At 43.7% G+C, this 27,935-nt stretch overlaps 1 protein-coding gene across 1 annotated transcript in view; it reads right to left on the reverse strand.

Moving 5' to 3' along the window:
- LOC106601258 (serine/threonine-protein kinase WNK4) overlaps positions 1–27,935 on the reverse strand; it is an 81,096-nt gene that overhangs the window by 3,174 nt on the left and 49,987 nt on the right. The window contains exons 5-21 of the mRNA XM_045716059.1: positions 18,239–18,327; positions 17,198–17,417; positions 16,639–17,038; positions 15,218–15,582; positions 14,596–14,666; positions 13,941–13,985; positions 13,388–13,514; positions 13,101–13,217; positions 11,446–11,619; positions 6,620–6,674; positions 4,843–4,974; positions 3,274–3,583; positions 2,686–3,223; positions 2,369–2,462; positions 1,302–1,884; positions 298–503; positions 117–211 (exon numbers count right to left, since the gene is read on the reverse strand). Coding sequence (XP_045572015.1) covers positions 117–211; positions 298–503; positions 1,302–1,884; positions 2,369–2,462; positions 2,686–3,223; positions 3,274–3,583; positions 4,843–4,974; positions 6,620–6,674; positions 11,446–11,619; positions 13,101–13,217; positions 13,388–13,514; positions 13,941–13,985; positions 14,596–14,666; positions 15,218–15,582; positions 16,639–17,038; positions 17,198–17,417; positions 18,239–18,327 — 3,621 coding nt within the window. The remainder of the gene's footprint in view (positions 1–116; positions 212–297; positions 504–1,301; positions 1,885–2,368; positions 2,463–2,685; positions 3,224–3,273; positions 3,584–4,842; positions 4,975–6,619; positions 6,675–11,445; positions 11,620–13,100; positions 13,218–13,387; positions 13,515–13,940; positions 13,986–14,595; positions 14,667–15,217; positions 15,583–16,638; positions 17,039–17,197; positions 17,418–18,238; positions 18,328–27,935) is intronic.

Below are 27,935 nucleotides of genomic sequence, written 5' to 3' on the forward strand. Positions count from 1 at the left end.
TTTCGTCACTGTACAGGTTTTTAGAAGGATTACACCTGTCAAAATGTTCTATGTAATTGTTCAGACTGACACGGTCAGGGTTCAGGGATCATGGGTCAGACAGGGTGCTTGCTCACCATCCGGTTGTAGTCGGGGGCAAAGGTCACCCCTTTACTGGACCTCTCCTGAGAGCCACTGCTGCTGCCATTGACTGAGTTTTTACGCATGATCCCTGTGTTTGTAAGACATGGAGGGAATAGCTAAGTCATAACGAACTCCCAACCAGACAGCAACATAACTACTACAATACCAACTGACCTGCAGGGGGCAGTATATCCAGTCTCTGCAGGCTGTTCCTACGCGAGCCGGGGTAGTTACCGCTCTTGGAGAGGCGCCTCTGGCGGTTGTTGAGCATGGCGGCGGGGGACATGATGCCAGGGGGAGGCACCTTTCCCATCCGCTCATACAGCGCCTCAATCTCTCTCTTCTGAGTGAGCTGGAGGGCCTGCACCTCTGACAGGTGCCTGAGAAAGAGAGAGGGAGGGAGGAAGAACAGAGAGGGGGAAGGGAGGAAGGACAGAGAGGGGAAGGGAGAAGAAGAAGAAAGAGAGAGAGGGCACAGAACATGAATAGAGGACAAGGAGGAGAGAATACAAGAGAGAGTGAATGGGACAGGGAAAGAGTTGAGAAGGGAGAAGATGTTCAAGGTCAGGGGCAAAGAAGGGGTAAGAAGACTTTTATTAAGTTAGCTTGAAATGGTGTTTGTGTTTTCACAGTCAGGTCGTGAATTTGGAAGATCATTTTGGTTTAATGACCATTTGGTGTTGACAAACCAAGTTCTAAGAATGTTCAAAACCTTATGTCATGCTCTAATGATGACAGTGGAGGCTGGTGGGAGGAGCTAAAGGAGGACAGGCTCATTGTAATAACTGGAATGGAATGAATGGAACGGTATCAAACATATGGAAACCGCATGTTTGACTCCGTTCCATTGATTCCATTTCAACCATTACAATGAGCCTATCCTCCTATTGCTCCTCCCACCAGCCTCCACTGAACGACAATGCATATGACCTTATTACACATGTTGATGTCAACAGTTCTTAGAAGTCTTTTTAATTCAACTAGAGTGATAAAGACACACTTCTACTTCCTATCAACAGTGTGGCCATAACTCCGATTGTTTTGTTTTGGAGGACTGGGAAGGAACCGGAGACCTTGATTGGTGGAACAATGTTTTCTACTTTGACTGTGTGTTTGTTCACAACCTCAGAGACTTGACTTCAAAAACAGAAATGGTGCGCCTCCTCTCCTCCACTCACCTGTCCCTGAGTTCCTGTAGCTCTTCGCACATATCCTCGTCTTCACTCTCTGTCTCGTCACTGCTGACATACGAGGCGCTGCGTGTGTAGCTCATCCAGGGCTGGTTCAGGTTGCTCCCGCTGAACTGGGGGCTCCCCGCCGTACCCTCCCACAGGCTCAGGCTCAGCCTCCGGCCCCCCCTTCTCCTCAGCTCCTCCTCCTCCTCTCCCTCCTTTTGCTCCTTGTCTGGCTCCTTGTCTGGCTCCTCCTCACTCTCCTGCTGGTCCTCCTGCTCTGTCTGCTTAGGGCCTCCAGGCAAGGAGTGGGCGATGTCTAGGTTACACAGGGGCCCGCCGGGGGATCGCTGGGGAGGGGACACGGTTACAGTGCTAATGCTGCTTTCTGATTCGCCCCCCTGCTCCTCAGTGCTGGTATCAGATTCACTTTCCCGGAAGGAAGGGCTAGTGCTAACGGTGACTGTGGGCGGGGTTTGGTGTTGTGGGTGGGTTTGGGGAGGATCCTGGGCAGGTCTAGCGGAGGCTGCAGGGATCTCTCTGCTGGGTGTGACCTGGAAACGGCCGACGGTAACTGTAGGCTTTTTCTCTGTTGGAGGGAGAGAGAGAGAGAGAAGAGAGCGGGGGAGAGCGAGAGTCATGTCACGTTACATGATTGACACACATTATAATGGTGTCTAGAAAGTCATTGACATTAAGCCAGCCTACTCATCTACACAACAATGTATTTCTCATCAAAGTTCATACTACAGGTTGGGCACTTGGGGGGCAGACTTAACTGTGCAATGATTTAAGTCATGTTGCTTGAGAGAGTACCTTGGGGTCATACAAGTACACAGTAAAAAGTGAATTGATAAACGAACGATCCACAGTATCGTATATTAAGTTGCCATGGACACAGCAGGTGCAAAAATACAATGTGGTTTTTCCTGACATATCGGCTATCTTGGAAACAGACAGTGCTTTAAAAATGTACATGAATTAAAAATGAATTGACGTGATTAACTATTATTAGCTCATCATGCCAAATACATACACAATGAAAAGGTGTATGGCATGGAGAGAGAGCTTACCCTCAGAGATAGGTGACAGTCTGTTTTTGGCAGCGTTTGCTCCTGACTCTGACACCACCAGGGGTGAAGAGGTTCTTAGCCTGGGTGAAGACACCTGCAGGGTAAAATAACAACAACATTTTTTCAGCTTTACCAGCTCAGTACTGTAATAATACACTATGCCAGAACATGTTACAGGCGTGTCTAATCTATACAACACTGTAGAGGAACAGGTTTGAGGTTTTAAAGGTAAGGCAACACAGGTTGAAGCAAATTCATATCCTACAGTATACACTTCTTCTTCATGTATATGAGCACATATTTATTAAGTGACTCACGGTGCTCTGTGGGCTGGCTGGAGCTGAGGAGGAGGGGGAGCTGGTGATAGAGGTGGAGGCTGAGCTGTCTGTCTGCTCCTGGAACCCCACCCTGGGCCCCAGCTGGCAATACATCTGGGGACTCGCCCTGGATCCTGGAGGAGAGAGGCTGGAGCCAGCTTGCCTGAAAGCAGTCCCATCCACTAGCCCGCCAAGCTGGGGTGACCCTGGGGCTACGTTGGCTTTCAACAGGCTCTGTTGGTGCAGAGCCTGGGTGTCTGCATACTGCTGGCACATGTCCAGATACTGGCCTGCTGTTATCTTGCCCTGGGGTTGGTAGGGGCCCTCCCCTGGCATCAGCTGGGGAGGGCCAAACATGGAGGGGTGGTAGGAGCCAGACTGGGCTGGGTTCAGACCGCTGGGCATGGAGGTGGGGGGCATGAAGGACTGGGCCACGCTCATGGCCAGGGACAACACGTTGGCCAGGGAAAAGAGGGGCTGGTTGTGGCTGTTTGGGGGCCACATGCCTGGGTTCTGCTGCTGTTGGGCTGGAGGGGTAGGCTGGGGGGGTACTGCCCACTACCTCACCGCTCAGAGGTAACGTTTCACCCCTCTGCTGCTGCCCTGGGGTGGCCGGCTTGGCCGGGGAGGAGGAAGGGGATGGGGAAGAGGAGGAGAGGTTGGAGTTGCTTAGGACCCGGTGGAGGGTCTCGGGGGTGAAGGGGGCGCCGGCGGGCTTTGAGGAGTTCTGGGTGACAGGGTAAGGGAAGGGGAAGTGGGTGTTGGGGACATTGGGGGGCTTGGGGTACTGCTGGGGCAGGTGAGGCAGCTGATTGAGGGGCATCACGGGGGGGCACGGCCTCGGGGTGGGAATACTGGGGGTAATGGGAAGCAGGCGGGTGGAAGGTCTGGGAAGAACCTGGAAGACGCATAAGGAATATTGGGGTTAGACTCATAAGTAGGGGAACAATCTGACTTATGACTGGTTGAATGGGTTCCATCCACAAACCGAATAAAGACCTGTTCTAAAGAGTTCATGTTAAACAGCATTCCCTTCTGCCTAGCACCACATCTAAAGTAACCATTCAGTTATTTACAACATAAATCAAACTGGACCACCTGAGGAAAGACCTACTTTCACTCAGATATAGATACAGTGAAACAGTATTGGTTACATTCACTTTTCCTCTCACAAATGTAGATACTTCCTTCCTTTTTCAATCTTACCAATGGACAGAGATATCATTCTGCAGCACAACTTCAGCTCCATTAAGCACAGGTTCCCATGAAATCAAGGCATGTCAGTCAAAAGGAATTTTGACTCGCCCAGAGTGTCAAAAGTAATTACAGACCACAAAATAAACAAAAGCTAAAACCTGTCAATGATGGATGGATTATGTAACTCACTTAACTCCTCTTTCACATTGCAGCTGCACATAAACCTCACACCTGTTAAAATAGACTGAATGGCAACTCTCAGTAGAGCTGAGACAGAGTGGGAAAATCCCCACTGTATCGGTCAGTAAACATTCTGAGAGAGCAACTGGAGGGAGAGGAGAGAGAGAGAGAGAGAGAGAGAGAGAGAGAATAAGAGAGGGCATTCAGGCCTGAACCGTCCCCCCTCTGGGTGGTTGAGGTAAATACCCAAGGGACCCTGCTGTGGGGCGAACTCAGACTCTGAGGTGCCTGAGAGGAGGAAGTGACGCACAGTGCTGGCTGATAGCACTCTGCTCTACAGTAAACCTGAACACTAGAGGTGAGTGGGTGTGTCTGGGTGGGAATACCAGTTCTTCGAATAACCTTATGCCCATATAGAGTATCACATGTTTTGTCTCCAATTGCCAGACGGCCTATTGCTTCTAATGGAAATCTTCTTTCCTTCTTATTCTGCCTATCTCGATGCCCGATTGGTAAACGAATATATACTTTGGCAATATCAAAGTATATCAACACCGCTACTCAGACTACTACTGTAATAAGCATTCAAAGTCTAAGACTCAAAGTCTGATGTCCAAACTGTGTTTGTTGTTTGCAGTAACTTTTTTGTTATTGTAACATCCCAAACGGACGTGGCAGTTTCACCTATTAAGGATTCCAGCTATAAATTAAACGTTTTTGTTTGTGTGGTTGATGGTGAGCAGCCAGACAGTTTTTCGGGGTTTGGAGTGTGGTACGTACTTGACGTGGTCTGGAAGGACTGAGAGCGGAGGGGACGAACAGAAGGGACTGCCTTTGGGTCGATGTAGAAGTCTCCAACAGGCGCCACAGGAGACGAGCCTCGGAGCTGAGCAACGCTGCCCTCAGCAAAGTCTGGCCCAGAGAGACAAATAAACCCTTAAACATGCGCAGATACACCAAAGTGACATTGATCATACCGTATCGATGTGTTTGTGGGGACTGATGACAAATCTATATGTGATGGACGTCACTGTGCTGCTTAGGTTACCAATTCAACTCAGTTGATTGATTGATTTTATTAGCCGGTTAAAAAAGTACATGTACATACGTTTACAAACGTGACAGGGATAGCGCAATAAAGTCAGATAATTATTTCCATTATGGTCCCTAAAGTACAATGTGCAAAAGCATTATAGTTACAGACATACAGTGCCTATAGAAAGTCTACATCCCCTTGGATTTCTTCACATTCTACTGTGTTACAAAGTGGGATTAAAATGGATTTTATTGTCATTTGTTGTCAACGATCTACACAAAATACTCTAATGTCAAAGTGGAAGAAAAATTCTAACATTTGTCAAAGATGAATGAAATATAAAACACTCATATACCTTGATTAGTATTCACTCCCCTGAGTGTTGCTACATGTTAGAAACACCTTTGGCAATGATTACAGCTGTGAGTCTTCATGGGTAAGTCTCATAAGAGCTTTGCACACATGTATTGTGAAATATTTGCCAATTATTATTTTCAAAATTCTTCAAGCTCTGTCAAGGATGTTGGGGATCATGGCTAGACAGCAATGTTCAAGTTTTGCCATAGATCTTCAAGCAGATTTAAGTCAAAACTGTAACTTGGCCACTCAGGAACATTCACTGTCTTCTTTGTAAGCAACTTCAGTGTAGATTGTTTTTGTGTTGTAGGTTATTGTCCTGTAAAGCACGTTTTCCTGTGCTTAGCTCCATCCCATTTCTTTTCATCCTGAAAAACTCCCCAGTCTTTGCCGATGTCAAGCATACCCATATGTTGATGCAGCCACCACCAAACTTGAAATTAAGGAGGCAGTTACTCAGTGATGTGTTGTGTTGGATATGCCCCAAACATAAGGCTTTGCATTTAGGCCAAAAATTGTAGCCCTTTGCTGTGTTTCTTTTGCAGTATTACTTTAGTGCCTCGTTGCATACATCTGCATGTTTTGGAATATTTGTATTCTGTATATTTGTATTCTTCTTTTCACTCTGTCATTTAGGTCATTATTGTAGTCACTACAATGTTGTTGATCCATCTTCAGTTTTCTCCTATCACAGACATTGAACTGAAGCTGTTTTGAAATCATCAATGTCTGATTTGTTATTGTTACCCATCTACCAATCACCTCCCTTCTTTATGGGGCATTTGAAAAGCTCCCTGGTCTTTGTAGTTGAATCTGTGGTTGAAATTCAATACCTGACTGAGGGACCTTACAGATGTTGTATGTATGTGGGACAGAGGAAGGGGAAGTCTAAACTGAGGGGGTAAATACTTATGCAACGACTAAATTGTAGTTATTAAACTTTTACTAATTTGTAAAAATGTGTAGAATTTTCTTTTCATTTTGACATTACAGAGTATTTTGTGTAGATCAATGACAAGAACATAAAATTAAATCTATTTCAATACCACCTTGTAACACAACAAAATGTGAAAGAAGTTCAAGGGGGTGCAGAACTTTCTATAGGCACTATAGAAACATACATCTATACATATATTGCACACGCACACAGGGAATCTTCCTTACCGGGCAAAGACGAAGAGGAATGTGTCCGTTCCAGTCCATGCGCGTGTAAGTTCGGCTGAAATACAATCACAAAGCAAGTCAACCAATCAACCGTTAAAATCACTCCATGGCATATGCTGTCTTGCTGCAGAGGATTGCCATGCACTTGCTTTTGTTGTTAAGTTGTTCTAAAGATCAGGGGCAAATAACCCAGGGCATTAAAGTTGTTGTTCATTGTAAGTGGGACCAACAAGTGCACAACTTACAAAACAACAACAGACAAAACCAACCATCTGTCTCAGGGGTGCATATCTCTGGTCTTTGAGTTCTCCAGTCGTGCTGATTAGATTTTTCACCAGGCAGTTGATTGATGTTACTGATTAGCTGGAGAGTGCAAATATCTCCTTTCGCAGGTAGAAATCAATCCCATAGTTAAATTCAAGACGAAAATCAGGACTGTGGCCCTCAAGGACTGGAGGTGTGCACCACTTATATACACTGAACAAAAATATAAATGCAACATGTAAAGTGTTGGTCCCATGTTTCATGAGCTGAAATAAAAGATCCCAGAAATGTTCCATATGCACAAAAAGCTTAGTTCTCTAAAATGTTGTGCACAAATTTGTTAATTTCCCTGTTAGTGAGCATTTTTCCTTTGCCAAGATAATTCATCCACCTGACTGATGTGGCGTATCAATAAGCTGATTAAACAGCATGATCATTACACAGGTGCACCTTGTGCTGGGGACATTAAAAGGCCACTCTAAAATGTGCAGTTTGGTCACACAACACAATGCCACAGATGTCTCAAGTTTTGAGGGAGCGTGCAGTTGGCATGCTGACTGCTGGAATGTCCAACAGAGAATGTCATGTTCATTTCTCTACCATAAGCCGCCTCCAACGTTGTTTTGAGAATTTGCCTGTGCATCCAATCGGCCTCACAACCACAGACCACAAGTAACCACGCCAGCCCAGGACCACCACATCCGGCTTCTTCACCTGCGGGATCATCTGAAGAGGGGGAGGGGGGTGCTGAGGAGTATTTCTGTCTTTAACAAAGCCCTTTGTTGGGAAAAAGTCATTCTGATTGGCAGGGACTGGCTCCCAAGTGGGTGGCCCTATACCCTCCCAGGCCCATCCATGGCTGCACCCCTGCCCAGTCATGTGAAATCAGTTGATTAGGTCCTAATGAATGTATTTCTAGTGACTGATTTCCTTATATGAAGCCAAACTCTTAGAAATTGTTGCATGTTGCGTTTATAGTTTTGTTCAGTATAGACTAAGGCCCAGCATGATTCGAGTTCCACATCTTTTATTAGTGAAACTTAAAGAAAACAATAAACAAACAACGACCGTGAAGTAACAGAGCGCACATCAGCACTCAACAAAACAATATCCCACAAAGCAGGTGGGAGAAAGGGCTTCCTAAATATGATCCCAAATTAGAGGCAACGATTATCAGCTGCCTCTAATTGGGAACCATACAACCCAGCCACATAGAAAATCAATGACTAGAACACCCCCCTAGTCACGCTCTGACCTAAACACCATAGAGAATCGAGAGTAGGAGGGGTGACTACTGTCGGCTCCGGTGCGGGTCGTAGCCCCCGCCCCGACCACGGATCCGGCCATGGAGCTGGGTTGGACGCCGCGCCCGGACTGGGCACCGGCGCCGAGGAAGGCTCCGGCCATGGAGCTGGGTTGGACGCCGTGCCTGGACTGGGCATCGGCACAGAGGAAGACTCCTGCCATGGAGCGGGACTGGACACCGTGCCTGGACTGGGCACCGGCGCAGAGGGAGGCGCCGGCCTTGGAGCGGGACTGGATGCCGTGCCTGGACTGGGCACCGGCGCAGTGGAAGGCTCCTGCCATGGAGCGGGACTGGACACCGTGTCTGGACAGGGCACCGGCGCCGAGAAAGGCTCCGGCCTAGGAGCGGGACTGGGGAGGCGCACTGGAGGCCTGGTGCGTGGAGCCGGCACAGGTGGCACCGGACTGGTGACACGCACTTCAGGGCGAGTGCGGGGAGCTGGCACAGGACGTACCAGCCTGGGGAGGCGCACTGGAGGCCAGATGCGTGAAGCCGGCACAGACTTCACCAGACTGCTGACAGGCTCTTCAGGTCGAATGTTGAGCAGAACACACTTGACCAACATCTCTCTCTCTCCCAACTTCTACATCGCCTCCCTGACGGTCTCTGGCTCTTCAGGGTGAGTACGGGGAGCTGGCACAGATGGCACTGGACTGATGACCCGCTCTTCCACTCTCCACTGCTCCGCCGACCACCCCTCGTGCCCACCCCCCTAAAACAAATCTTGGGGTTTCCGTGGCCACGGTCCCCGGCGTCGTCGCTGTCCTTCCACCTTCCTTGGTGTCTCCTTCCAAGGAAGGGTCTCACATCCGGACATGATTTCCTCCCATGTCCAAAACTCCTTAACCTGTTAGGGCTAGGGGGCAGTATTTGCACGGCTGGATAAAAAAAATGTACCCGATTTAATCTGGTTACTAATCCTACCCAGTAACTAGAATATGCATATACTTATTATATATGGATAGAAAACACTCTAAAGTTTCTAAAACTGTTTGAATGGTGTCTGTGAGTATAACAGAACTCATTTGGCAGGCAAAACCCTGAGACATTTTCTGACAGGAAGTGGATACCTGATGTGTTGTATTACCTTTAAACCTATGCCATTGAAAAACACAGGGGCTGAGGAATATTTTGGCACTTCCTATTGCTTCCACTAGATGTCACCAGCCTTTACAAAGTGTTTTGAGTCTTCTGGAGGGAGATCTGACCGAACAAGAGCCATGGAACGATGATGGCCCATTAGACACCTGGCGCACGAGTTCATGTTGGGTACCCTCGTTCCAATACGTTATAAAAGAGTATGCATTCGTCCACCTTGAATATTATTCATGTTCTGGTTAAAAAAGGCCCTAATGATTTATGCTATACAACGTTTGACATGTTTGAACGAACGTAAATATATTTTCTCCCCTCGTTCATGAAGTGAAGTCCGGCGGGCTTAAATCATGTGCTAACAAGACGGAGATTTTTGGACATAAATGATGAGCTTTTTTGAACAAAACTACATTCGTTATGGACCTGTGATACCTGGAAGTGACATCTGATGAAGAGAATCAAAGGTAATGGATTATTTACATAGTATTTTTGATTTTAGATCTCCCCAACATGACGTCTAGTCTGTATCGCAACGCGTATTTTTCTGGGCGCAGTGCTCAGATTATTGCAAAGTGTGATTTCCCAGTAAGGTTATTTTTAAATCTGGCAAGTTGATTGCGTTCAAGAGATGTAAATCTATAATTCTTTAAATGACAATATAATATTTTACCAATGTTTTCTAATTTTAATTATTTAATTTGTGATGCTGACTTGACTGCCGGTTATTGGAGGAAACGATTTCCTCAACATCAATGCCATAGTAAAACGCTGTTTTTGGATATAAATATGAACTTGATAGAACTAAAAATGCATGCATTGTCTAACATAATGTCCTAGGAGTGTCATCTGATGGAGATTGTAAAAGGTTAGTGCATCATTTTAGCTGGTTTTATGGTTTTGGTGACCCTGTCTTTGAATTGACAAAACATTACACACAACTCTTGTAAATGTACTGTCCTAACATACTCTAAATTTATGCTTTCGCCGTAAAACCTTTTTGAAATCGTAAAACGTGGTTAGATTAAGGAGATGTTTATCTTTCAAAGGGTGTAAAATAGTTGTATGTTTGAAAAATTTGAATTTTGACATTTATTTGGATTCAAATTTGCCGCTCTTGAAATGCACCTGCTGTTGATGGAGTGCACCACGGGGGGGACGCAGGCGTCCCACCTAGCCCATAGAGGTTAACCTCCATAACACGCTGCTTGGTCCTGCGTTGGTGGGATACACTGTCACGGTTGTTGGGATAGACGGACCAAGGCGCAGCGTGATTCGAGTTCCACATCTTTTATTAGTGAAACTTAAAGAAAACAATAAACAAACAACGACCGTGAAGTAACAGAGCGCACATCAGCACTCAACAAAACAATATCCCACAAAGCAGGTGGGAGAAAGGGCTTCCTAAATATGATCCCAAATTAGAGGCAACGATTATCAGCTGCCTCTAATTGGGAACCATACAACCCAGCCACATAGAAAATCAATGACTAGAACACCCCCCTAGTCACGCTCTGACCTAAACACCATAGAGAGGGCTCTCTATGGTCAGGGCGTGACAATAGATGGTTGGTTTTGTAACTATTTTGTAACTATTGGTTTTGTAACTAAAAAATAAGACTTTTAAGGCTTAAGTTTTCATAAACCCTACATAGATGCTTCACGAATGATTGATAAGCAGATTCTACTGGTGGTAATAGTACAGGTTTTTAACACACTGTATTGTGTTGTATTTGGTCTGTGTACAGCTGTATGCACGTGTGGACCATGCCAACAATGGGCAGCAGCAGTGGTTAACCGCTGCTGTATTAACAGTATTTCTACTTGCACATCATCATACGCACATCTATCACTCCAGTGTTAATTTGCTAAATTGTCATTACTTCGCTACTATGGCTTATTTATTGCCTTACCTCCTCACGCCATTTGCACACACTGTATATAGACTTTTTCTATTGTGCTATTGATTGTATGTTTGTTTATTCCATGTGCAACTCTGTGTTGTTTTTTGTGTCGCACTACTTTGCTTTATCTTGGCCAGGTCGCAGTTGTAAATAAGAACTTGTTCTCAACTGGCCTACCTGGTTAAATAAAGGTGAAATAAAAAATGTAAAAATCTGGCATGGTGGCACTGACCAATGATGTATATGTCTATGGCACTGACCTGCGAGGCGGACAGGGTGCCCACTTCGCTGAGGTAGGGGTAGAGCTGGTGGGCAGCATCCCCCAGACTCAGGGGCTCGCCCCTCCTCATCAGGGCCTCTGCACGCTTGATGATGTCACGCATGCGGTAGATGAAGCCCTCCTGCTCAGAGGGAAGGATGAACTCATTGTGGACCTGAGGGAGTTAAATCAATCAGTCAATCAATCAGTAAATTAATCATTCAATCAATAAAACAGATATGAGTGAAGGAACAGTTAGATTTGACAGATTTGACGATTGAGACAAACAAGGACACAGATGGACAAAGTTAGGGAAGAAAGAGAGGAAGATTTTGAACGTGAGTAAACAATCATCTTCGCTTGTTGTTGTCAGGATTTCATAACAGACACCCACTTAGCTAGTCCTGAAACAGGGGTCTATAGTCATGTGTCAGGGCTACCACTTAGGCAGATGGCTACTGGAGCAGTGAGTCGATAGCTTTCATACACACTAGTTTTGAAACTAGCTTTGCAGGTCTTGAAATGCCAAGTACATTGTACAGGTAACTGCCAAAATAAAGTGGAACATCAACATAAAGTGTCTTAATAGGTTGTTGGGCCACCATTCTGCCATAAGAAATTTCATAATTTGGTGTTTTGTTGATGGTAGTGGAAAACAGTCTCAGGCACCGTAAGTGTTCAATTGGGTTGAGATCTGGTGACTGAGGCAGCCATGGCATATGGTTAACAGTGTTTTCATGCTCATCAAACCATTCAGTGACCACTCGTGCCCTGTGGATGGTGGCATTGTCATCCTATGGGGCATATCCATGGTAGCCAAAATAATGGCCTGCCCAGCATTTTTGTACATGACCTTAAGCATGATGTTAATTGATTAATTAACTCAGGACCCACACCTGTGTGGAAGCACCTACTTTTAGTATACTTTGTATCCCTCATTGGAAGTATTTCCATTATTTTGGCAGTTAAATTTGCTTACGGAACCTAAAAAAGGTATAATACAAGTAATTTATCTCATTTCAATACATTTTTCAAGATATGTTTTACTATTTCATTTTAAGGTAAAATATATTGGAAAATATCTTGAAATAAGATAAATTACTTGTATTAAGCCTTTTATAGGTTAAAATAAGCAATCTGCCAATGATGTTTAATTTCGCTTGTTATGAATTATCACTCAATATAAGATATTTTGGCTTGTTTAGATTTCACTTTTTGCAGTGCACCAATGCAAAATTGTTCTCTGCAGTCATTTTCAGCTTGTTTTAATCCCATCAACTCCATGATGTGAGCAACTGCTATGAAGTTTTAAGAACTAGAGAAATGTTCCCCTATGACTGGGGCATATTCAATCAAAACCATTAACCATGCTTTCCCAGGGCTAAGGCCAAACAGCATTCTTTCCAAAACTGTGAGAGATCTTGCTGGAATCCATGGTCAGTTTCACTTTCTTACACTATTTCATTGATTGGATAATTAGATGTTATATTCTCAAGGAGCAAGCACAGTGTTCTTCTGTGTTCTCTGGGAAGTTAAGGTTCTGCTTGAAAAACGCCGATGTTTTGTAACACTGGATGAGATTACAGTGGCTCAGTGGATAAGAATTAGTTGAGTTGAAGATACGCGCATGCACGCACACACACACAGCACACTCACCATGACAGCAGCAATGTCCTCCGGGTTGTCTCCGTCCAGATCAAACTTAAAGGTCACCATCTTACTGTTGTGAGTCTGGAGCTGACACTCCACCACACGGTCCACCTTGTCAGACAACTGGAAGGACAGGACAAAAACAAGTGTTTATCCACTCAGAACATGTAGCCACTTGACAAGACCAAGGATGACTTGGATTGCAATCCTCTTTGTATGTGATTAATTCATTACAACTGCTAACTGACAGACAGACAGAGAGACAGAGAAACAGACAGACAGACATTCCATACCCCAGTGATTCGTAAGCGTGAGCGGGCTCTACTCCTGAAGAGCTTGGTACCGGTACGTTTGTTGGCACTCTTTTCTGATAGGCCCTCATTGCCATCACTCAAGCCTGATGTCACATCAGAGGCATAGCTGTGGGATAATCAGGAAGTGGGTTATGACAACTGACCAGGAGATGTAACCCTGTGTCCTTTTGTTATTGATAATACTAACTATTGCTATAAGAACACCTACACTACTACCACCACTACAAAAATGTTAACTACTCGCACTTGAAGTACCAATACAACTACTACTACTGAAAGTACAACAACAACAACAACAACAACTACTACTACTACTACTACTAATGTCTACTTCTAGTCTTATTTATTCTACACAACTAATAACGAACTGGTTATTAATGAGGCTGTAGTGTATGGCCAAACAAACCACTGAAAGTCTTCTAACTCCTATTAAAAGGTTATTTCCATCCCACCCAGCTCCCAGAAGGAAAAGCCTATTAAGACCATTGACCTTCTCCCCCGAGACCATTATGGATTACAGTCAGAAAGGCACCTGAAGGGAAGGAAGTGCTCTGATACCTCTCGCTCCACTCTCGCTCTAATTGCACACAGGAAATGGGGTGATTGGGGGACGAGGGCAGGGGGAGGATGGGGGGAGAGAGAAAGAGTGTGTATGTGTGTTAGGTGAGTCACACAGGAGAAAGGGAAGCACACTCCAACGGAGCACTTTCAACAGACATTCACGTGGCATCATTCATCAAAGTGTTGTTCGCCATGTCAGACTTGCTGGCTATTTCCCATGGGGATAGAGAACCACACACAGGCTCAATAAAAGATCGCCTTCAAGTTCACACACACCTGTCCTGCTTTAATGGATACTACCGGAATTGTGTGTTAACTGCACGGATACCCACCCATTAGACAGGGAAGAAGTCCATTCTAGTTTTATTTATTTAATTATTTTATTTAACCTTTATTAACTAGTTAAAAGCAGCAAAGTGCTTGTATAGTGGTTGTATACTTCTATAGTACATTTGAAATTTGTTCCTTTGTTGGGCCTTTGTTGTCTTGAATGCAACACTGCCATACACACATCACATTATACTTAGATACTGGCCATAAGGTGTGTGGTGCAGGCCTTTGCCTTTCTTTATACCCTGAACAACACCCCCATCATGGAAGAGGGGTTCTACATGTGTTTGGGTTACCTGTCAACAGGAGAAGAGAAACCACTGGCGTTTCCTGACTGGGGCATGATAGTGTTGGACACAGCGATACTCTGGGGGAGGGACAGAGGGTCAGAATAGTCTGTTGAGGTAGGGTGCTAAAATTACACACTCATGGCTATTCTGGGTATTAATGGCTTATCCACTCATCACTCTAATCATAAACACATATCCCCGCTATAAAACTAGTAGGGCCCAGAAACTTTCCTGGTAAGGTGTTGTGTAAGAGTCCTAACTGGATATAACACATTTTATAAACTGGCTGGTTCGAGCCGTCAATGCTGATTGGCTGACAACCATGGTATATCAGACCGTATACCATGGGTATGACAAAACATTTATTTTTACTGCACTAATTACATTGGTAACCAGTTTATAATAGCAATAAGGCACCTTGGTGGTTTGTGATATATGGCCAATATCCTACGGCTAAGGGCTGTGTCCAGCAGCCCTTAGCCGTGGTATATTGGCCATATACCACACCCCCTCGGGCCTTATTGCTTAAATATAACAGTTATAAGAAGTCATGATAATTAATATTTTGACTGTTGAGCTCTACATCCATAGAAATATAAACCTCAAGACCTTCATACAGGCTACCTACCGAGGGGAAGCGGAGAGCCGGGATTGGTGGAGCGTCAGGGGGAGGAGCCTTGATGGCCAGGGCCTCGATGCGAGGGATCTCCAGGGGCAACGGAACAGGAGTGATGGAGGAAGGGGAGGAGTTAACAGGAGGCTGGAGAGGGGAATCCCCAGGATCCTGGAAGCCAGAGGAGCTCAGGTAGCCGTCCATCTCGCAGTCGGCTGCCATGGCGACATCATGGTTAAAGGAAGGGAAGTGGGAGGGAAGAGACAGACAGGCATTAACTGTGTTTCTACACCTGCATTGCTTGCTGTTTGGGGTTTTAGGCTGGGTTTCTGTACAGCACTTTGAGATATCAGCTGATGTAAGAAGGGCTATATAAATACATTTGATTTAATTTAACATGTTATCAATCTCTTCTTTATGTCATGTACCCCTGAATGTGTTAACATATACTGTAAAAGATACGTCTTGTCTGGAAATAATGTATACTCAATGTTTCTTGTTATTTGTTCATGAAAATAAAATCCTAACGTCCTGAGGGAGGGGTCCTTTTTGGGCTCCACTAACAGGCACCGTGAGGGACGGCTACATGGATTAGCAGGGCTCGAGGGTAACCACAACAAATGGACAGAGGCACAACTGCAAAAGATTAGCCTACTTAAGAGATATATAAAAAACACATGGGATCTACACAGGGCTATGTAGCACGTGCACTAGGCAAAGTCTGTTGAGCCAACAGTTTCCAATACACCCTCCACTGATACCCCTTTAGCTGTACAGATATAAGGAAACACGTGGGCCCATGCACACACATACACACACAGTGCAGCTGTGATACTGTAATTCCGAATCCAGGGCATGAGCATGTCAGCAATGAATGTTTGTAGCATGTTTTGGCTAAACCTCATATCAGCGAGTATGTGCCTCAGGTACTAATCTTGAAGGTTGTGTGAATAGGGTATCTGTGTTATATATCTTGAAGGTTGTGTGAATAGGGTATCTGTGTTATATATCTTGAAGGTTGTGTGAATAGGGTATCTGTGTTCTATATCTTGTTTACAGTAAACTTGTGGACCATACTTATCTATCTGCGTCATACGTATAGGCCAGGCCAATGCACTTTGCATGTTGCCTAGACATGAGAAGCCTCGACTGTACATGCTGTCTGTGGGCAAATGTGTAGTTTCAGGAGCTCAGCTACGAAGCGACACGAGTTTAGGATAAATGTCTCTGCTGTATATGACCATGTGATTGCACTATAGTGCAGAGGTTCTCAAACCTCTCCTCGGGACCCCCAGCCACTCCAGAGCTAGCACACCTGATTCAACTTGTTAACGAATCATCAAGCCCTTGAATAGATTAATCGTTGAGCTAGTTCACGTCCAAGGGTCCCCAAAGGAGAGGTTTGAGAACCACTGGTATAGTGAGTGTATCCTCACACGTGGCAGAGGAGTAGCTGGCGTGTCTGATGTTGTAGTGCAGCCGCTGGTCTGCCTCCTGCTCCTCCGTCTCTGCTGTGAAGCTGGCGTTTATCCCCGAATCCGCCGAGCCGTTAGCCACGGACATCACCGGCCTCGGCGGAGTCTGGTCAGGGGGTGCCGAGACAGGGGCGGGGTTGGGCGGTTTGATGGGAAAGGCTATTTGAGGTTTGGGGGTGGGCGGTTCTGGTTCGGGGGCCGACTCTGGTTTTTCCTCAATGACAGTTTCCTGTTGTTGGCGCAAGGCCTCCTCGGCCATCCGGCGCTGCTTCTCCCGCTGCCGCTTGATGGCGGTGGCGCGGTCCCGGATTGCTTTGGCCACCAACTTGTAGTCTGCCTCACAGACGAAGCCCAGCACCACCTAGGGGGAGGGGAGGGAGGGAGAGGGAGAGGGAAGGAAAGGGGGTGGTGAGGTAGAAGATTAGGGAGAGGAAGTGGGGGAGGGTGAGAGCAATCAGTGAACTTGACACTTGAGATCCACAAAATGTGAAAAGGGTCCGGAAATCCATCAACAACCCACCATCTCCTGGGCCACCTCCTCGGGTACATCCTTGTAGAGTTCAAACAGGAACTCGATGGCGTTGTTGTCCTTGTACTTCCCATGCAGCTTCTTGGTGTCGTCCATACGCAGCCACAGCTTCAGGCCAGACTTCACCATGTCGTCCTCCTCCGCCAGCTCAACATGGACGCCATTGTTCTCCTTGAAGAAGGTGTGTTCCAGCAGGTCTTGGATGGTGTACCTGGAGAGGCCACTGTTTTCTTAGTTTTATAATCCATTGAATTGAATATTACTGTATTTTCTCAGTCTGTTCTTTTTATTGTCATTAACTAAACATAAAAACAACAGTATTTTACTATAGGTGGGTGGATGTGGTGAGTCAGACTCTGTGCCACTTTAGACTATTGACACACAGCCAAAGGAGAGAGATGGATAGGTGTGTAATGTAATGTGCCCCTATTTAACAGAAGGTCAGGTATCATCTCATTGGAACCCCAGGGGCCTGAAACCTGACACCATTAACGATGGTCGATGTGTGTGTCACCCAGTTCCCTCGCCATAGTAATGTGGCAACATTTGAATTATGTATGTCTGAAGTCGTTTCTCACTGTTATTTTTAGCTCACAACATCATTCAATCAATGCTTTGAAAGAGAATGAGAAATTAGAAAAGCTAATTTAATCATAAAACTGTTTTCGTCAGGGCATTTACACAGTTGTTGGCTGAGACTGATACAATTTATTTTGTTTCAATGTCAGTGCCCTTAGATTAATGTTGGAGAGAGCGACAAAGAGTCTGGACAAACTAGCCTGACAGGGATAATATCCTTTGTCTAGGGGGAACAAAACTGTCTGTCTAATGTTTGCACACATTAAGAATACACACACACACACACACACACACACACACACACACACACACACACACACACACACACACACACACACACACACTTCAAACTACAATCTATCCAACATTTGATACCACACCACCGCAGTGCCAGACTGAAAGCGGATGTCTGAGGTAAGGTGAGTAAAGAGAATTCCTATCTGATTACTCTACCTCTGGTCTGTATTTATGCGGATGCATCCCTCTATGATCTCTTTCAACTCAGGGACTTTTACTTTGAAGAAGCTGTCCGGCTTAATTCCCTGTGAGGAGAAAGAAGGAAAGGGGAAAAGAGGAACGGTTAGATATGTCACCGACGTCAATCACTCCATCATTTGGGAGAGGAGAGGACTGATGCAGGCAGAAGGACCCCTGAAGCAGAGTATGTGAGCAGAGCGGAGTTGGAGCAGAGCAGGGAGTGGAGCGTTCCCAATTTGACTGGAGTGAGGAGCGAGATTCCCAAAGGCTGGAGCTCCGGCCTTCGTGCCCGCTCCAATTTTGCTCCAGTAGAGCTCACTTCACGAGCTCAGGGCATGCCCGGACCAGCATGCATTTGTAGTCTACTTGGGTGCTGCTATAACCCCTTGCTTTAGCTACTGTCATTGAGTTCCCTAAATATTTTCAGAAAGAAACACACAGGTGCAAAATCAATGTGACTTACAAAGATGAGTACCAAGAGCAAGAGAGGGAGTGTGGTGATGTAGTGTCCACAACAAAATATTATCTGCTGCTGGCCTGCTCTCCAGGCACCATGGAATGAGCCACACACTCTGTCGAAACTTGGGTTTCTAAAAATGAATTCAAAGGCACTGAAAACTGAGCCCAAAAAGGCATTTTTCATTTAATTCTAACTATAAACTGGGTGGTTCGAACTCTGAATGCTGATTGGCTGACAGCCGTAGCATATCAGACCGTATACCACGGGTATGACAAAACATTTATTTTTACTGCTCTAATTACATTGGTAACCTGTTAATAATATTAATAAGGCAACTCTGGTGTATGTGGTATAAGGCCAATATACCACGGCTAAGGGCTGTATCCAGGCACTCTGCGTTGCATCATGCTATGGAACAGTTCTTAGCTGTGGAATATTGGCCGTATACCACACCTCCTCGTGCCTTATTGCTTAAGTAACTCACAGCCTATATAGGCAATTTATAGACTATAATTATTTAATACAACGAAATGTTGTTTAAATGCTGAGCGCTTAATGTCCCTGACTCCCTACAAGCCTAGTGTGTCACATTTGCAAATGCTTCACAATTTATTTCTTTGTAGCTATAGCCTTGAAATAATTGAAATAATATAGCCTAAATAATCCTTTTTGTTCCTTCTTAGTCTCCCTGTCTGGCGCCTGACCTATTTAGAGTGTTAATATGCTGTTTAATATGACATGTAGACTATTCAGAGTGTTTAGATGCTGTTTAATATGACATGTAGACTTTTCAGAGTGTTCATATGCTGTTTAATATGACATGTAGACTATTCAGAGTGTTAATATGCTGTTTAATATGACATGTAGACTATTCAGAGTGTTAATATGCTGTTTAATATGACATGTATCCTATTCAGAGTGTTAATATGATGTTTAATACTACATGTAGACTATTCAGAGTGTTAATATGGTGTTTAATATGACATGTATACTATTCAGAGTGTTAATATGCTGTTTAATACTACATGTAGACTGTTCAGAGTGTTAATATGCTGTTTAATATGACATGTAGCCTATTCAGAGTGTTAATATGCTGTTTAATATGACATGTAGCCTATTCAGAGTGTTAATATGCTGTTTAATATGACATGTGGCCTATTTGAAATGATGAGCGCTTCTTACATTCACCTTTTCATGTTTATTAAAATACTTTTCATTCAAATCATATCAAATCAAATGTATTGCTCACATACACGTGTTTAGCAGATGTTATTGCGGGTGTAGCGAAATGCTTGTATATGGTTTGGTTTCAATACTTCAAAAACAAATGGGAGGTCCAGGTAGTCACAAAAATAGATGGGTGTTGGTTAAATTGTGATTTTAATGAATGGAGCGAATTTGGAGAGGCAGTTTTTTTCTGTGAGCGCAGAGCGGTTTTTAGTGGAGCGGATGGAAAGGACGTGGAGTGCTGAAGCGGTGCACTGCTCCATGAGCGATGAGCGGGATAGCCGACCACTCAACTCCGCTCACCTACTCTGTCCTGAAGGAGCCAGGGTGATACGGGAGTGAGGAGTGAGGGACAATGTGGATATTTTTCCCTAGCCTGCCCTACACCACTATGATGGATGGAATACTTTATAAGTATGTCTCTATGCTTCAGAAACACAGTACATGTACATCCTCTATTCACATTGGTAGATCTCCTGGAGAGAATACCTTTAAATATGAAATATATATATTATAAATATCTAAATGGAGTTAAAGGTTTCGTTGTTATCAGTAACTATAGGTTGTGATGTCATTGGTAACAGTTGCCTGGACACCCTGCCCAGGGGCACAAGGTTAAAAAACAGGGTGTTCCCGTCAGAGATATTCTCTGTGGGCCATCGTCAGAGTTCAGACATAACTGAGCATGGCTATGCACACAAACAAACAGGAACAAACGCACGCACCAACACAGACACAAAGAGGAGGGTTCGACTCTGTCCCAAACCGTTCACTGTTTGGTTTCTCTCTGAGTTCTACGGCCAGTTAGAACGAAAGTTCAAATGTGGTGAGAGAGTGGTGGTGTGTGTAAGAGTATTGTGGTGCTAACCTGTTAGCTAATGGTTTTGTACACAAACACTCAGGTCATGATACATAATGTCCAAACCCATCGAGAGCACGCAGGTCTGTGTGGGTGCAGAGCACTGAGTACTAACTACCATGTGGTTTCCTAAAGGGCAGTCAGCTCATAGCTCATGTTAATTTGGTTTAGACACAAATGTTCATTGACATAATACAAAATGTACAAAACCATCTAGAGGATAGTGATGGGTATAGCAGGTGTCCATACAGTAGCTGTCGTGACCGGATACAAATAGAGAGAGACTTCCTATGGGGCTGTTAGCTAATAACTAACGTAGCGTGAGCATGAATACCAAGCAGCAGTCAGATACTCACTACATAGTAGCCTTAGCCTGCGTGGCGGTGAACACAATGACTGGGTCACACAGGTAAATGGGATACTTCCTGTAATGCTGTGTGTTAATGCTTAGAGGTGATGCATGGCCAATATGCTCTTTAGGTTTATGAGGTAACTATCACCAGACACAGCGCAGGGAGTTCAGGTAGGGTGAGAGAAACAACCAACAGGGCTGTGTCCTACTGAACAATATGCATGAACAAACACATTCACATACTATAAAGCCAATGTCACACACAGAACCACACGCGTATACAGACACGGCCACATCACTAGACCACAGGTCTTTTCTGTGAAAGGATGGGAAACATGGTGTGGGTGGAAAGAGGATAAACGCTTCAAGGAGAGGTATTACCACAAGAAACGATTGAGTCATTCTCCCCTTTGAAGCTTCATGAACAGAACAAGCAAGTCTAGCGGAGGAGATAACACATTTCATTGAGGTGATAAGACTCCCCGACAGAGGAAAATACCACTATTTCACAGTCTGTCGCCTCCATGGTCTCCACAGATTAAACAAGGCCTGTAGGGTCAAGGTCTGGAGTTACTGAGCGGAAAAGCAAGGTAAACCTCCTCCGTGTAAAATGTACGAGGCGGAAACAACAAGATGACGGCAACGAGAAACGAAATGGGAAGACTGGTCCTCATTTATCACACACACACACACACACACACACACACACACACACACACACACACACACACACACACACACACGAAATCATTTAACACAGAGCACAGAGGGTGAGCGGAGTTGATCACAAGGTTTTCAGCAAAAGGAACCTGTCCGCACAAAGTGAGTGATGTAATGCAGCTTGTTTTTATTACATAACTCCTCAAAAAAAGACTATAAAAACGATGTGAGATTATATTGGATTAAAGAACACAGTGGCACATTTATGGAGGAACTTTAAGTTGCTCAACCGGTTCCATGTGACGAATAGTGTGAAATACGTAGCAGTAAAAATAAAAAATTGGAGAACCAGTGTGACTTGACTTTTTTTTTTCTGGTGGTGACGACAGTGGCCCCAAATACTCCTCTTTCCCACTAAAGCGAGGGGAGGCAGCGGGACTTACTAACGGAAAATGGACTCTATCGAATTCTCTGGTGTTATCCGAGCAGATAATTGCAGCGTTTAACTACGTAAGAGAAAAGGGAAGGGAAAAGACATGATAACAAAACAAACAAGACATTCTAAGCAACAAAAATTGAGAGAAAAAAGCTAAATGGTGTCCATCTTAATGGCTGATATGAAAAGCATCTGGAGACGTGAATAAACCCTTCAGTCTTTAGAGGGGCTTAGGGAGGAGTCACAGAGCCTGCTCTGTACGGTGGCTTTTGTTGGTCGGTGACATCAGCCCAACATCTCCCCAACGTCCTGACCCACCGAGACTCTAAGGTGTACTGAGGACATGAAGTCCTGAGATACAGAGCCAACCACTCCCCCCACCTGAATGAATACAATGAATGAATGGAAACTCTGTTTTTAGAAGAGAGAGAGAGAAAGTGAGACAGGGAGATGAGTTGAAGATGGAGAGATACTGGAGGATATTGTCTTCTGGGAGACAGACATCATAATGGACGCTCTCTATGATCCAATCTCCAAGGCATGGCAAGAACAATGTCAAACTGAAGGTTAATGAGAGATGATGAGCCACTTTATTAGGGCCCCAAACCTCCCTTCCATATAGTGCAATTGGTAAAATTACACTATTTAGTATTTTGCACCAGATTTTAATAGGAATATTTATTTTTGAGAACTCTCTCGCTTTATCTCTCTCTCCCTCCCCTTCTCTCTTTCTCCTAATGACAAATGTTCTCCATAATACCCACTGACAGCAAGCAAATCATTCTAATCACACAAATGAGCTTTCCCAGAACACCAATGTTTTCAGTGGAGAAAACACAGAAGCACTGATGGGTGTACACAGAACATAAGCATGTTGTTCCCGTCCAGCTAGATGTACTTTGAAGAGGATTGACTTAATTAGCTCTACAATTTGGAGTTAACACACACAAACTCAAATTCAACACACAAACACTGCCTCTAACACAAACAAACAGTGACCTTGTGTAATGAGATGAAGACTCCATTTTCCATTGTGCTATAGCTTCTTGACTTCTAGCACTCAGAAAGCCCTTTGAAAAATGGCTTGATGTGGATGCTTTAATCTTCTCACGTAAAATAAATAAATGACGATCAAATTGAAAATGTTTCCCATGGAAATACTATGACTTGATGACTGAAGTTTTATGAGCAGACCACTGCAAAAGTTATTGAGCTACTGGCCTTATTAATACAAAGCTTACAGGCTGGCTCCCTGCTGCTAAAACAAGGGTATACTGCTAGTGGTTCTGAGATCAAAACTAGAGTAGAACTATAATCTAACTCAGTCAGGGAAACGTATGTACATGTATGAAACATGTGTGGGAGGATAAGGGCCACAGGTCTGTGTAATCACACAGACTCTAGTTTTCCTGAGACGGATAGAAAAGAGATAGAGATAGAGAGACAGAAAGAGAGAAAGACAGAGAGAGAGAGACAGGGAGAGCAAGAGAGAGACAGAGAGAGACAGAGAGAGAGAGACAGGGAGAGCAAGAGAGAGACAGAGAGAGACAGGGAGAGCAAGAGCGAGAGACAGGGAGAGCAAGAGGGAGAGCAAGAGAGAGAGAGAGACAAAGATACAGAGAGAGCGACAGAGAGAGAGATAGACAGAGAGAGAGAGAGACAAAGAGAGAGAGAGAGGGAGAGCAAGAGAGAGAGACAGGGAGAGCAAGAGAGAGAGAGAGACATAAAGAGACAGAGATAGAGATAGACAGAAAGAGAGAGATAGACAGAGAGAGATAGACAGAAAGAGAGAGATCGACAGAGAGAGAGACAGACAGACAGAGAGAGATAGACAGAGAGAAAGAGAGAGAGAGAAACAGAGAGAGAAACAGAGAGAGAGAGACAGGCATAGCAAGAGAGAGAGACAGACAGACAGAGAGAGAGAACACTAAAACAGCAAGTTTGCCTGAGACGGATAGCATTAATTATGTGAATTACACAGCTACTCTAATTATGCACACATGCATAAATGTGCACACAGAGACAGAGAGAGAGACAGAAACAGACAGACAGAAAGAGAGAGAGCGTTCACAGTCAGCCAGCCCACTGACACCCCTATCAGACCACAGCAAAATCACAGTCTACTTGAACAGAGCAATACTCAATCATGAGGCATCAAAGCCAAAGGAACTGAGTAACATTAAGAAATGCTATAGATGGACAGAATGCAGTTTGGAAACCTATCAAAAAACAATTAGGCAACAACAAATTCAATCCCTTTTAGACAATTTCCTGGGAAAAACGTTCCACTGTAATAGTGAAGGTGTAAACGTGGCAGTAGAAAATCTTAACAGTATATTTGACCTCTCAGCTTCCCTATCAAATCTAAAAATCTCAAATAGAAAACAGAAGAAAATGAACAACAATGACAAATGGTTTGATGAAGAATGCAACAAATCTAAGAAAGAAATTGAGAAACCTATCCAACCAAAAACATAGAGACTTAGAAAACCTGAGCATACGCCTTCACTATGGTGAAACACTAAAACAATACATAAATATATTACGGAAAAAGAAGGAACAGCACGTCAGAAATCATCTCAATGTAATTGAAGAATCCATAGACTCTAACCACTTCTGGGAAAATTGGAAAACACTAAACAAACAACAACATGAAGAATTATCTATCCAAAATGGAGATGTATAGGTAAACCACTTCTCCAATCTTTTAGGCTCCATAACAAAGAACAAAGTGCAAAAACATAGACATGATCAAATACAAATCTTAGAATCAACTATTAAACACTAACAAAACCTACTGGATTCTCCAATTACATTGAATGAACTACAGGACAAAATACAAACCCTCCAACCCAAAAAGGCCTGTGGGGTTGATGTTATCCTAAATGAAATTATAAAATATACAGACAACAAATTCAGAGTGGCTATACTTAAACTTTTTTTACATCATCTACAGCCCTGGCATCTTCCCCAATATTTGGAACCAAGGACTGATCACCCCAATCCACAAAAGTGGAGATAAATTTGACCCCAATAACTACCATGGGATATGCGTCATCCTTAGGAAAATCCTCTGCATTATCATTAACATCAGACTCGTACATTTCCTCGATGAAAACACTGTACTGAGCAAATGTCGTATTGACTTTTTACCAAATTACCATACAACAGACCACGTATTCTCTACAACAGACCACGTATTCTCTACAACAGACCACGTATTCTCTACAACAGACCACGTATTCTCCCTGCACACCCTAATTGACAAACAAATAAACCAAAACAAAGGCAAAGTATTTTCATGCTTTGTTTATTTCAAAAAATCTTTTGACTCAATTTGGCATGAGGGTCTGCTATACAAATTGATGGAAAGTGGTGTTGGGGGAAAAACATACAACATTATAAAATCTATTTACACAAATAACAAGTGTGTGGTTAACATTGGCAAAAAAACACACATATTTCTTTCCACAGGGCCGTGGAGTGAGACAGGGATGCAGCTTGAGTCCCACCCTCTTCAACATATATATCAACAATTGGCGAGGGCACTAGAACAGTCTGCAGCACCCGGCCTCACCCTACTAGAATCTGAAGTCAAATGTCTACTGTTTGCTGATGATCTGGTGCTTCTGTCCCCAACCAAGGAGGTCCTACAGCAACACCTAGATCTGCTGCACAGATTCTGCCAGACCTGGGCCCTGACAGTAAATCTCAGTAAGACAAAAATTATGGTGTTTCCAAAAAGGTCCAGATCCGGGCCCTGCCAAATGTATGACCATATTAGAGACACATATTTCCCTCAGATTACACAGACCAACAAAGAATTCAAAAATCAATCAAATTTTGATAAACTCCCATAATATCTACTGGGTGAAATACCAGTGTGCATCACAGCAGCAATATGTGACCTGTTGCCACAAGAAAAATACAAACAGTAAAGAACAAACACCATTGTAAATACAACCCCTATATGTTTATTTCTTTTCCCTTTTGTACTTTAACTATTTGCACATCGTTACGACACGGTATATAGCCATAATATGACATTTGAAATCTCTCTATTTCTTTGGAACTTGTGTAATGTTTACTGTTCATTTTTTATTGTTTATTTCACTTTTGTTTATGATCTATTTCACTTACTTTGGCAATGTAAACATATGTTTCCCATGCCAATAAAGCCGGTTAAATTGAATTGAGAGACAGAGAGAGACAGTGTAACGGTTGTTGCAAGGAGGGGACCAAGGTGCAGCGTGGTACGTGTTCATGATGGTATTTATTAAAACTGAACACTGAATCAAAAACAAAGTGGAACAAAATGCAACAGCTCTGTCAGGCGAAAAACACAAGACAGAAAACAGAACATAGAATGCCCACCCTAGTCACACCCTGGCCTAACCAAAATAGAGAACAAAAACCTCTCTATGGCCAGGGCGTGACAGACAGAGAGAGAGAGAGAGACAGAGAGATAGAGACAGAGATAGAGAAAGAGAGACAGAGAGAGACAGAGAGAGGTCCTTCTACGGTTGTTTCTCACGCTCTTAGTTTTTTTCTCTTTCAGAGAGTCTTTGTATGGTCTGCCTAGGGAGATGACCACTAAAACAGCCAGTTTGCCTGAGACGGATATAATTAATTATGTCAATTACATGGATACTCTAATTAAGCACACATGACAGAGAGACAGAGTTCAAAAAATGTTATATTCCTATCCAAATCTGGTGCACAAAATTCAATACTGTAATGTTACCAATTGCACTATATGGATGCAAGGTTTGGGGTCCACCAATTAACAATTATAAGCTCTGGGAGAAAAAAAAAAAAAAACGAATCTAGAATTATCCTAAATATCCAAAAGAAAGTACCAAATAATGCATGCAGGGCGGAACTCGGACGATTCCCTTTAATTGTAAATATAAAGAAAAGGACAGTAAAATGTTGGCACCATTTGAAATGAAGCCCCAAAACATCCTTACAATTCAAAGCAGTGGAAACCCAAGAGCTGAACCCTGAAAAGAGTTCCCTGTGTTAGCTGTTAAAACACTACACAACCCTATAATCCAACCACACTGTTACACAAATGAAAACCTCTTACTTGACAAATTGGGAAAATTAAACAAAAACACAGAATAAACTAAATTGCTATTTGGCCCTCAAATGAGAATAGAAATTGGCAGAATATCTGTCAGAGAGATACAAAACAGAGACAGATCCTGACCAAATACAGGCTCGGCGAACACCAATTGGCTATAGAAAAAGGGAGACATAAAAAGACATGGCTACCCAAAAAGGAGTGTCTATGTGGTCACTGCAAGACAGGGGAGGTAGAGACAGAGATGCACTTTATCCTCTACTGTGAGAAATACTCCCAAATAAGATCATCTTTAAAAATAAATCTCAATCAATTCCCAACCTCTGTGCATTTACTAATAACATAAAGCTGGGAATTATTCTGGTTGAGGGAGAAACCGCAAATATTACTGCCAGATATGTATATGACTGCCATAGTCTGAGGGACATCCCATTAATTCCTTGTAGTATTTACATTGTATATAACTTACTAGTAATACATAGTGTAACAATCATCATGTACATTCTGTTGTTTATTTATTAGCCATTCTTTCTTTTTCTTTTTTATAATCTTATTTGTATTTAATTAAATGTACTGACCAAAGATTACACAGT

Source organism: Salmo salar, chromosome ssa03 (assembly GCF_905237065.1).
Source record: "Salmo salar chromosome ssa03, Ssal_v3.1, whole genome shotgun sequence".
Lineage (NCBI taxonomy): Eukaryota > Metazoa > Chordata > Actinopteri > Salmoniformes > Salmonidae > Salmo > Salmo salar.